Below are 11,974 nucleotides of genomic sequence, written 5' to 3'. Positions count from 1 at the left end.
GTACTATCTTGTTCTCAGCCCAGGAGAGCGGGAGGGGCATGCTGCCTTGTTCTACCTTCTGTTTGTTTTGATGCAAAGAGGCCAAGTTATAAGGCATTCTTTGGCCCCCGAGATCCTCTTAGAGAAAGCAATATAGGGCCTGCCTGCCTTTCTTTTTCGTGCCCCATCCTTGGTTGTGGAGCCAGGATGCAGTTAACTGCATGAAAGGAAACGGTCAGAGTGACATCCCTTGGACTTGTGTTGGGACCTGTCATTGAACACCAAGCCTTTCAAGATGGTCCTCCTCAGTATTCTTAGAATTCTTTTTCTTTGGGAACTGGTGCTTTTCATGGAACACAGGACCCAAATGGCAGAAGGAGGGCAGTCCTCTATTGCCCTCCCAGCTGAGGCCCCTACCTTGCCCCTGATTCAGGAGCTGCTAGAAGAATCCCCTGCTGAGCAGCCAAGGAAGCCCCGTCTCCTAGGACATTCACTGCGGTACATGCTGGAGTTGTACCAGCGTTCAGCTGACTCTCATGGGCACCCTAGAGAGAACCGCACCATTGGGGCCACCATGGTGAGGCTGGTGAAGCCCTTGACCAATGTAGCAAAGCCTCGCAGAGGTGAGTTGTTATGACCCCATGCTGCCCTGGAGGGGAGAGAAGTGGAGAGAGTGTAGAGAGAAGGGAATTGGTGGGTTTGCGGCCTTACTGCCTTGTGGGCACGTTGTTTCTTTAGTCTTGGCTTTCAAAGGATAGTGAGGGAGAAGCCCGCACCAAGCCTACTTCCTTTAGAGCATCAACTTAAGAACAGATTGCTTTGGTGCCTACTGAGAAGTCTTTTCTGGGTCCCAGGACAACTGAATGATGTGTTAACACCTATCTTTCACAGAAACTTTTTGCTTGTGATAGTTCTGAAAGCTGTAATTCAGATATACCCAGCTATACTCTTGTGGAGGGCTATTCAAGTGGCGTTTTGCTCGTAGAAGGCATAGAGTACAGGATGCTGAGTTGGGGAAACTTATAAGGCCTCAGAAAGGACATAAATAAGCTAACATCTGAGGGTCTCCATACCTGGCTCTGTGAGCATCTGCTATTGTATTTAATTCTTAATGAAAGCTACTATCTCAGCTGTCTTGATGCAATTAGCCTGATTTTAAAGCTAACACATGGAGAGGTTAAGTAATTTGCAAATGTTACAGAGTGGGTCGCAGAGATGGGATTTCAGCTCAAGTCTGTCTGATTCTAAAGTCTGTCGGTAACTTCTTAAGTCTTTAAATGCAGTATTCCAATATCCTTGTACCCCCAGTGGTTTTTCTACTTGGGTCATATTGCTACTTTGGGATTCTGGTACTAAGTGTATTTTGGAACATTTTTTTGTTCCCATCACATTTGATTTTGCTTTTAACATTTGCATCAGACATTGTTCCAGGACAGCAGTGAGCTCTTGAAGTGTAGGACTCTCTAGAGAATGCAGACAGTCATCAACTTCAAGGAATTCTTTGGAACCTAATGAGATCAATCTGTGGTCTTCACTAGTCTCAAAGACAAAAAGAGACAGGACTTAACCCCTTCCCCAAGTAAAACAATAAACATTCTCGTACCTAACCCTTACTGTGAGCTTACTGTGTGCCAGGCATTGCACAAAATATTTTATACACATTATCTTAATCCTCACAACTACCAGATTAGGTAGGTAGTATTAACATACCTACTTGAGAGGTGAAGAAACTGAGGATCAGAGTCAGTTACTCAATGTCATACAACTAGTAATTGCTAGAGCCAGGTATTAAACCCAGGCTCTCAGGCCCAAAGCCTGTGTGTTAATCATCATGCTGTTCTGACTCTCCGTTGGATTTTAATTGAGTGCCAGGCAGTGTGTTTGGGTTGGGTATATAGAAGCAAAAAATTTCCTGACCTCTAGAAGCTCCCAGTATAGTGGAATGGATAATTACATAATATTACAGTATGCCAAGTGCTTTGGAAAGGATAAACAGTAGGGCTCCCAGGACCTATGAGAAGAAATGGCTCATTGCTTGAAGCCAGGATTGGGAAGCAAGGAGACTATTGGAAGGCCTCATGGAGGAGGTAGTACTTGAAATTGACCTGCAGAAGGAGCAAAGAGGCCATGAATTGAGGCAGATAAGTGTATTCTGATTTAGGAAAGAGAAAATGGTGTGGGTAAAAATTCATTGAACAAACATTTATTTGGCTCCTACTGAGTACTAGGCATACAGATGTCATCAAGATAGATAAAACCCCTACTCTCATGGAGCATGTGTTCTCATAGGGGAGACAAATAAGCACACACAGTTAAATCATGAATTGTGGTAAGTGCTATCAAAGGATGAAGTCGCTTGTTAAGATAGAGAATGGCAATGAAATCTTCCCTTTTCATGGAGTTGTCAGGGAATATATCTTTGAAAAGTGCCATTTGAGCTCAGGTCTATAAGATAAGCTAGGCATGGGAAGAGTAGGGAGAAGCCTGATTTAGGCAGAGGAACAACAGGTGCAAATGCCTAGAGGATGAAAACAAGTTTGTTCCAATTGAAGAACAGGGAAAATCAGTATGGCTGGACCCTCATGAGCATTGTGGGAAATGGCAGGATATGAGGCTGATGAGAAGCAGGGATTTGTAGGCTGTGATAAGGGATCTGGATCCTATTTGTAAGTGCAGCAGAAAGTTGCACAAAATCAAGCACTGTGGGAGGCCAAGACGGGAAGATCACTTGAGCCCAAGAGTCTGAGACCAGCCTAGGCAACATAGGGAGGCATGTCTCTACAAAAAATAAAAATACATTAGCTGGGTGTGGTGGTGCACACCTGTGGTCCCAGCTACTCAGGAGGCTGAGACCAGAGGATCATTTGAGCCTGGGAGGTTGAGACTGCAGTGAGCCATGATTGTGCCACTGCACTCCAGCCTGGGTGACAGTGAGACCCTGTCTCAACAGAAAAAAAGACCAACCTCACAAACGAAGAAAAAAATAAGTGTATACAGATGATGTGAGGCTAGAAAGGAGGATGCCTAGAATTAGGCAAGTATCTTGGTCTCACTGTGGAACATATTGGTATCTGGGGACTCTGGAAAGGATCCAGAGACAGATGACAAATTCAATCACACAGGATGTGTGAGTCAGCCCTTTCCCTGAAAAGCTCTGACCAGACCCTTCCTGGCTCTGATTCTTAGCAACCCTATCCTGCTTCAGGAAACATGTGATGTCAAGGTCTCAAAGGAAAGGGCAGTTCCTCCCCAGACAGCCTGCTAGAGTTTGGGTTGGGTTCCTTTATAGGCAGGGTGGAGCAGGTTTATGGGTGGGCCTCTAAGAAAGATTACTGTAAGAAGGGAGTATGGAATAACTTGAGAAAGCAAACATAAGCCTGACTTAGATTTGTGTGAACAATACCTAATACCCCAAACCCAAGGGTATATTAAACATGAGTTGGAATTTGAACTTTTAAAGATATTTTGGGGCTGGGTGCAGTGGCTCGAATGGTTGCTAATCCCAGCACTTTGGGAGGCCAAAGGGGGCAGATCGCTTGAACCCAGGAGTTTGAGACCAGCCTGGCAACATGGCAAACCCTGTCTCTACAAAGAAACAAAACAGAAAAAGATGGGCATGGTGGCATGTACTTGCAGTCCTAGCTATTCAGAGGGGCTGAAATGAGAGGATCTCTTGAACCTGGGAAGTCAAGGCTGTAGTGAGTCATGATTGCACCACTGCACTCCAGCCTGGGTGACAGAGTGAGACAGGGGGAAAAAAATTTCTGGAACATCAAGATGTTAAAGAACTTCTATGTTGAAAATGCCACAACTAATGAAGAATTCCTGTCTTGTGGATTCAGTGAAGAAGGACTAGGTGAATAATATGCAAACTAACATGGAATTATTTACTGATGTCTGAAGATGAGAGGTGGCTTTTTTCTGAGGTGCCAGGCTTTTGTAGTCTTTGCTCTCGACCTTTGCGGGGGTGGGGGGGGGGGGGGGGGGGGGGCGGGGGGGGGAGGTGGGCGGTGCAGAAGTTTGGAACACCTTGGGTGCAACCTTTTAATCCTTTGACAGTTGGGTGTCAGCAATACAGTTTGGATTAAAGTTCTTATTCACGAAGAAGCATGCAGCTTTTAATAGACTTCTCAGCAAACAAAATATTTATGTGATCAAGACTGTGTGGAAAATAGTATTTAGAGAAATAGTGGTGAAATGAGTGAGATAAATGGAGGACAATTTCCAGCAAGTAATGGTAAAGAAAGATTGAGGGCCAAAGGAGGAAAAGATGCTTAAGAAGCAATTCTTAAAGTAGATGGAAGGCGGAAGTAGTAAGATAGCTGTCTGTACTACAGGAGGCTAGACAAAATTATTTTGTACTGCCTTGGTCCTGGGCTTGAAATTATAGCAGGCCACAGCACCCAATATTGAATTGCTGCCCCAAAGCTGCATCTGTATAGTGAGATGACATAAAGACTCTTAATCCATGTATGTTTCAACAATTCTAAATGGACACATTTAATAGTCAACTAATAATAATATTGACCTTCTCTCCTACATAGAGTATGTGCACAAGATAATTCTATACTCGAATTATTCCCCCCTGAGCCCAACACTGTAAGTAATCTAACAGTGAGACAGTTTCTCTTAAGAAAAACAAACAGGCTTGGGTTCAAATCTTAACTCTACCATATATCTGTCCTTTGACATAGCTTCTCTGACCCTCAATTTCCTTGTCTGCAAAATAGAGATAATAACTATCTCCTAAGACTATTGAGGATTAAAGAGCTAATACATGTAAAGCATCTAGTGTATTAGTAAGTGCTCAATAAATGATGGTTTCATTACCTTGAGTTAATTTTAGGGCTGATTGTAGCTGTCAGTCTGTATCAAGCAGGTCTGTGAGGAAGACTGAGGTTAGGAGGTAAGCTAAACCTCTGTTCTTGTTCCCTCTTACTTGTGCAGGTACCTGGCATATACAAATACTGGGCTTTCCTCTCAGACCAAACCGAGGATTATATCAACTAGTTAGAGGCACTGTGGTTTACCGCCATCACCTCCAACTAACTGGCTTCAATCTCTCCTGCCATGTGGAGCCCTGGGCTCAGAAAAGCCCAACCAAACACTTTCTTTCCTCAGAAGGAGGTTCCTCAAACCCTTCCCTGATGTCTAACGCTTGGAAAGAGATGGATATCACACAACATGTTCAGCAAAGGTTCTGGAATAACAAGAGACAGAGGATCCTAAGACTCCGTTTTATGTGTCAGCAGCAAAAAGATAGTGTTGGTCTTGAGCTCTGGCGTGGCACTTCATCCTTGGACATTGCCTTCTTGTTACTCTATTTCAATGATACTCATAAAAGCATTCAGAAAGCTAAACTTCTTCCCATGGGCATGGAGGAGATCATGGAAAGGGAATCCCCTCTTCTACGGAGAACCCGACAAGCAGGCAGTATCTCAGCTGAGGCTACCGCCTCTTCCTTGAAAGACAGTGAGCCTGAAAATAACCAGTGTTCCCTCCACCCTTTCCAAGTCAGCTTCCGCCAGCTTGGCTGGGATCACTGGATCATTGCTCCCTCATTCTACACCCCGAACTACTGTAAAGGAACTTGTCTCCGAGTACTACGTGGTGATCTCAATTCCCCCAATCATGCCATTGTTCAGAACCTTGTCAATCAGCTGGTGGACCCGAGTGTCCCTCGGCCTTCCTGTGTCCCATATAAGTATGTTCCCATTAGCGTCCTTCTGATTGAGGCAAATGGGAGTATTTTGTATAAGGAGTATGAGGGTATGATTGCCGAGTCTTGTACATGCAGATGACAGCCAAAGCACAGATAGCTCAGGTTTCCCAGGAAATTGAAGAAGAGTTTAAAATATCAATGTTAAAACTGCAAGTGATCCTGTACCAATCTGTAGGTTATATTTCTTGCCTTGTTACTTAAGTCTCTTCCCCCACTTTGTGGAAATAGTTCTGATACCAGTCTCCTAGCATGAATCAGTACAGTTTGACCACTAGTCAGAGCCCTTAATGCTTGGATAAGATGTCCTCTATTTTGTTTTCCTTGGGGCTTTGTCAGAGTCAGCAGTCTGTAGTGGTAGAACTTCAGAAATTGTCCAACCTTTCCTAGCCTGGGAAAGGAGGGTTCTTCCCAGTGCCCATATTATCTGAAACACTAGAAGATTCGGGGTGGTGAAAATAGCTTGGGATTTTATACTCCTCTTCTTGCCTCCTATGTCCTAGAAACTACTGGTAGCTAATCAGATAAATTTCCTGCTTCTGTTTGCACTGCCTTCTAAACTTTTCTCAGACAGGCTGGATAATCTTCAGGTAACAGTCTTCATAGAAATCTTTTGAGGGAATAGAAGGAAGGAAATCTTTTTCTAAACCAGCAGGGATTTTCCTCTTAGCCCCTGAATCTGGGAAAAGCACCTGGGATTCTTTTCTGTCCTAAGTGAGTACAGTATCCTTTAAGGAAGCCCATAAGGAAACTACAGTATGAAACAGTCTGAGATGATAATCTACTTCAAAACCTGCATTTATGGTGAAGAAGAGAAAACCTGTCATTGTTGATTAGTATTATGAATGGGGGAATTATTTTAAGTATTCCATGGAACAATAGAGTTCAGGGCATTTTCCTCATGGGATGCTTAAAACCCTGTAAATTACCACATAAAGAAAGTTCCCAGGTGGCTCAGAGGCTAGGAGTTGGCCTGAGTGGGGGTGCAGGGGATTACAAGGCTGTGATGGAAGGACTATGGGATGAGGGTGAAACCTGCCAAGGCCTGGAGCTGACTTTATTCTGGGCTTGCCTGTTTTATGTGTTCAGTTTGGATCTGGACCCAGGTCCAGATCCCGAAATAAATGATGCTTGCAATTTGACTCATTTCTACTCCTATACTGTATTTAAATGATGGGACTGGGTTTTGTTGCAAATAGATCATTATTTTGTTGTTGAAGAAAATCTTGACTGTTGTTAGAATTGGGAGAGAGTGGAAGGAATTTATTTTCTTCGTTCCCTTTAGCTGAGGCTAGGAATTCAACCCTAATCCCTGAAGGGCAGGGCTGGAGCATCCTCAGAAGTTCTCTCTTAAGGAAACAATGTTAGCCATCAGCCCTCGCCAAGGTGTCCCTTTGGCGAAGCCCAGTAAGTCTGTCCCTACCCAATTGCTCTTGACTAGTCTTATGGCAATTCTCATGGGATAGGACTGATTTAGGGTAGGTATGTGTGTTTGTCAAATCCCTACATTTCTTACCTGTTAATTGTAAACTAACTCGCTTTAACACTCCCTTCAACAACTGGTTCCAGCTAGGCTGAATATCTTGCAAGTATATAAATACAAGTTTTATTTTTGTGACTGAGGAGCTGTTCCTTAACATCCATTTGCCTGTCTACCTTCTTTACTGTATCATTAAGGGTCAGCTCAGGCATTTCTCATCTTCTCAATGTCCCCTTGACACACCAGCCTCAGGTGTGTATTAAGTTTTCTATGTATTCAGAACTCACAAAGCTAGGAGATCATGACTTATTGAAAATCCCTAAGATCCAAGATGCTAAACTTAGGATCTGGTCTTATAACCAAGGTCCATCTTCAGCTAGACTGAGTATCTTGCAAGTCTCTATGTGTCCCTCTGTGTTCATATAGCACTTTGTACTTGCCTTTGATATACTCTAGTATAAATGTTTATTCTTGCAAAAAGATGGAGCCCCTTTTGAGGAGTTTCAACCGCATCTTGCCCTTTTCTATATTATAAGAGGTCCCTAATGAATACAAACATACAATTATGACTTTTTTGGTGAGCGATACATTCTTCCTGACATGAAACATCTCAATTTTCACGCATTTTATTTTTCCATGGGAATAAATATAAAATACTTTGCATATCAAGTAAGATGATTATTATATCCCACTATTTCAAAATCATGTTTTAAATCATAATAGAATATAACAGCGATATTAGGCAGTTTTTGTAATCATTATATATGCTGCAAATTGGTCTGAGAGAGGAACTATGGGCTTCCAGTCTAGCCATTTCCCCAGCCTAATTGGGGTAGTCACAAATATCTTAGAGGCCTGAAGACGGACCTTGATTATAGGACCAGATCCTGAGTTCAGCATCTTGGTTCTTAGGGATTTTCAGAAAGTCATGATCTCCTAACCTTGTGAGTGCTGAATATATAGGAAACTTAATTTGTTTATGGAGAGTTCAGGATTAATTGGCCTTATTATATACATTAAGCCCTGAGTTACCAGAATACCCAAAGAAAACACTGGCAGGATAGCGTTACTTGGTTACTTAGGATGATGTTATGAATTCTGTCTTTCTTTGAAATATTGCTTCCGTTCAGTACTTTTTCTCAAATCCAAGGTAAGAGTTCCGTACCTCAAGCCTTTCTCTGAGAGGAATAAGACATGCTTGCTAGTGGAGGAGGGTGATGGGTGGGGGTGGGGCCTGTCTGCCCATGTGGGTGGGGAGAAATGGTTACTTGATCTGGAAAGGGAAAGTAGGAAGCAAAGTCCACCTTGTCCCAACAATCCCAGTGAGTAAGCTAGAACATCATTTAATGTGTGGGTGCAAAAGGAGCAGGTGTAGGCATTTAAGCTTGTGTCTGATCGTGGATCTCGTTTGCATTTACCTTGGTAGTATGTCACAACCAATTCTGGGCAAAGTTGGGAAGCAGGCAGAGCTTAAGTTACACAAAATATTTGGCCTAATCTTATAAAACATTTCACGTCTTCAGTTAATTCTTCCAATAGCACTATGAAGTGTAGGAGGTATTAGTCTTATTTTTAAAAAACTGCCTCATTGAGGTGTAATTTACCATGAAAGCTACTATTTAAGGTGTATAATTCAGTGGTTTTCAGTATATTCACAGACCTGTGTACACATCACCACAATCTAATTTCACCACAAAAGAAACCTCATGCCTTTTAGTGGTCAATCCTCATTCCCCTAACCCTTACCACCAGCTCCTGACAGCCACGAATCTACTTTCTTTTTCTCTGGATTATGGACATTTAAACAAATAGAATCACAAGATATTTAGATTTTGTAACTGGCTGCTTTAGTACGTTTTCAAGATTCACCTGTGTTATAGCATATATCAGTGCTTTGTTTCTGTTGCTGATTAATATTCTATGGTAGGATATGTCAAACTTTTATTCATCAGTCTGATGGATCATTCAAGTTTCTATGTTTTGGCCATTATAAATAATCTTGCTGTGAATGTTCATGAGAAGTTTTTATATAGACACATATTTTCAGTCCTCTTGTATACACACCTAGGAGTAGAAAAGGTGAATCATATGGTATATTTAACATTTTGTGGAACTGCAAAACTATTTTCCAAAGTGCCTGTACCCTTTTATAATCCAGCAATGTATGAGGGTTCCAATTTCTCCACATCCTCATCAACACTCATTATTGGCTGCGTTTTATATTCTAGCCATATTGGTGGAAATGAAATGGTGCCTCCTTGTGGTTTTGATTTGCATTTCCCTAATGACTAATGACGTTGACCATCTTTCCATGTGCTTATTGGCAACTGGCACATCATCTTTGGATAAATGTCTATTCAAATCATGTGCCCAGTCTTAAATTGTATTGTCTCTTGTTGTGTTGTAAAAGTTCTTTATATATTTAAAATATTAATCTCTTATCAGAAGTATGATATACAAATATTTTCTGATTCTGTGGATTACCATTTCACTTTTTTGATGACATTCTTTGAACACAAAAGTTTTTAATTTGGAAGAAGTCCAGTTTATATTTTTTGCTGCTTGTGCTTCTGGTATCATTGGAGAAAAGTTGCATAATCCAAGGGTCATGAAAATTTACACCTATGTCTTTTTCTAAGTGTTTCACAGTTTTAGCTGTTATATTTAGGTTTTACATCTATTTTTGTTAATTTGTGCATCCTGTGTGAGGTGAAGCTCCAACTTCATTCTTTTGCATGTGGTTACACAGTTGTCCCAGCATCATTTATTGAAAAGATTAATCTTTCTTCATTGAATTGTCTTGGCACCTGTGTCAAAAAATGACCATAAATATAAGTTTGTTTCTGTACTCTCACGTTTATTCCATTGATCTATATATCTATTCTTATGCCAGGACAATACTGTCTTTATAACTGTAGATATAAGTTGTGAAATTGGGAAGTGTGAGATGGGTGTGTTTGCTCAGGCCTATAATCCCAGCACTTAGGGAGGCCAAGGCAGGTAGATCACTTGAGGCCAGGAGTTCAAGACCAGCCTAGCCAACAAGATGAAACCTCATCTCTACTTTAAAAAATACAAATGTTAGCCGAGTATGGTGGCACACGCCTGTAATTCCAGCTACTCGGGAGGCTGAGGCACAAGAATGACTTGAATCTGGGAGGCATAGATGGAAGTGAGCTGAGATAACACCACCTCACTCCAGCCTGGGTAATGGAGTGAGATCCTGTCTCAAAAACCAAAACAAAATAAAACAAAAATTGGAAAGTGAGACTCTTCCAAATGTTTTTATTCTTTATCAAGATTGTTTTGGCTATTCTGAGTCATTTGTATTTCCATATTAATTTTAGGGTCAGCTTTTCAATTTCTGCAAAAATACCAGCTGGATTTCTTTGATGGGGATTACACTGAATCTATAGACAACTTTGAATAGTATCGCCATTTTGACATTAAGTCTTCTGATCTGTAAATATGAGATATATTTTTATTTAGGGCCTCTTTAATTTTTTCAATGATGTTTTAGCATTTTCAGTATATGTCATAAATTTATTCCTAATTTTTAAAAATTATTTTTATGATATAAATGGAATTGTGTTCTACATTTTGTTAAATCAGACTGTTTATTACTAATGTATAGAAATACAATTCATTTTTTCGGTGTTGAATTTATACCCTGCAGACCTGCTAAACTCATTTATTACATCTAATAGTTTGTGTAGATTTCTTAGGATTTTCTGTGTACAAGTTTATATCATCTGGGAATGTGGATAGTTTTACTTTCTTTCTTTCCAAACTAGATGCCTTTTATTCTTGCCTAATTGCTCTGGCTAAAACTTCCAATACAACAGTGAATGGAAGTTGTGGCAGCAGACGTTCTCTTCTTGTTCTTGATCCTGAGTGAAAGCATTCAGTCTTTCATCATTAAATATGATGTTAGCTGTGGTTTACTATAGATACCTGACTTTAACACTTACTTTAAAGTTACAGTAATCAAGGCATCATAGTATTGGGGAAAGAATAAACAAATAGATCAATGGAATATAACGAAAAACCTAAAACATCAATCCACTCAAATGCAGTCAATCTTTGACAAAGGAACAAAGACAATTCAACAGATAAAGATAATTTTTTCAACAAATGATGCCACAACGAAAACAAATCTAGACAAAGACCTTATACTTTTCATAAGAATTTATTGAAAATAGATCATAGACATAAATGCCAAACATAAACTAAAACTTCTAGAAGATAACATAGGAGAAAATATAAATAACTTTCAGTTAGGTGATAACTTTTCAGATACAAAACCAAAAGCATTATCTAAGAAAGAAAAAAATAAATTGGGCTTTATTAAAGCTTCTGTTGTGTGAAAGACTTAAGAATATTAAAAGATAAGCTACAAACTGAAAAAAAAATTGCAAAACATTAGATAAAGGGCTTGTATCTAAAATATGCAAAGAACTCTGAAAACTCAACAGTAAGAAAATCAATTAAAAATGAGGAAAATATATGAACAAACACCTCAAAAGAAAAGGCATGGGCTAGGCATGGTGGCTCACACCTGTAATCCCAGCACTTTGGGAGGCTGAGGTGGGTGGATCATGAGGTCAGGAGTTAGAGACCAGCCTGTCCAATATGGTGAAACCCTGTCTCTACTAAAAATACAAAAATTAGCTGGGTGTAGTGGCGCACGCCTGTAGTCCCAGCTACTTGGGAGGCTGAGGCAGAAGAATCACTTGAACTAGGAGGCAGAAGCTGCTGTGCACTGAGTTCACACCACTGCACTCCAGCCTGGGTGA

The 11,974-nt window shown here is 40.7% G+C and overlaps 1 protein-coding gene across 1 annotated transcript; it reads left to right on the top strand.

Moving 5' to 3' along the window:
- The first annotated feature begins 231 nt into the window (after positions 1–231).
- On the top strand, positions 232–5,814 carry BMP15 (bone morphogenetic protein 15). The gene is made up of 2 exons (XM_017514205.2): positions 232–602; positions 4,927–5,814. The coding sequence occupies exons 1-2, from the start codon at positions 275–277 to the stop codon at positions 5,778–5,780; spliced, it is 1,182 nt and encodes a 393-aa protein (XP_017369694.1). The 5' UTR covers positions 232–274; the 3' UTR covers positions 5,781–5,814.
- The last annotated feature ends 6,160 nt before the right edge of the window (positions 5,815–11,974 follow it).

The sequence above is a fragment of the Cebus imitator genome, unplaced genomic scaffold, assembly GCF_001604975.1.
Source record: "Cebus imitator isolate Cc_AM_T3 unplaced genomic scaffold, Cebus_imitator-1.0 Scaffold520, whole genome shotgun sequence".
Taxonomy (NCBI): domain Eukaryota; kingdom Metazoa; phylum Chordata; class Mammalia; order Primates; family Cebidae; genus Cebus; species Cebus imitator.
Note: the sequence above shows the minus strand (reverse complement) of the source record. Positions and strands in the feature narration are given on the sequence as shown.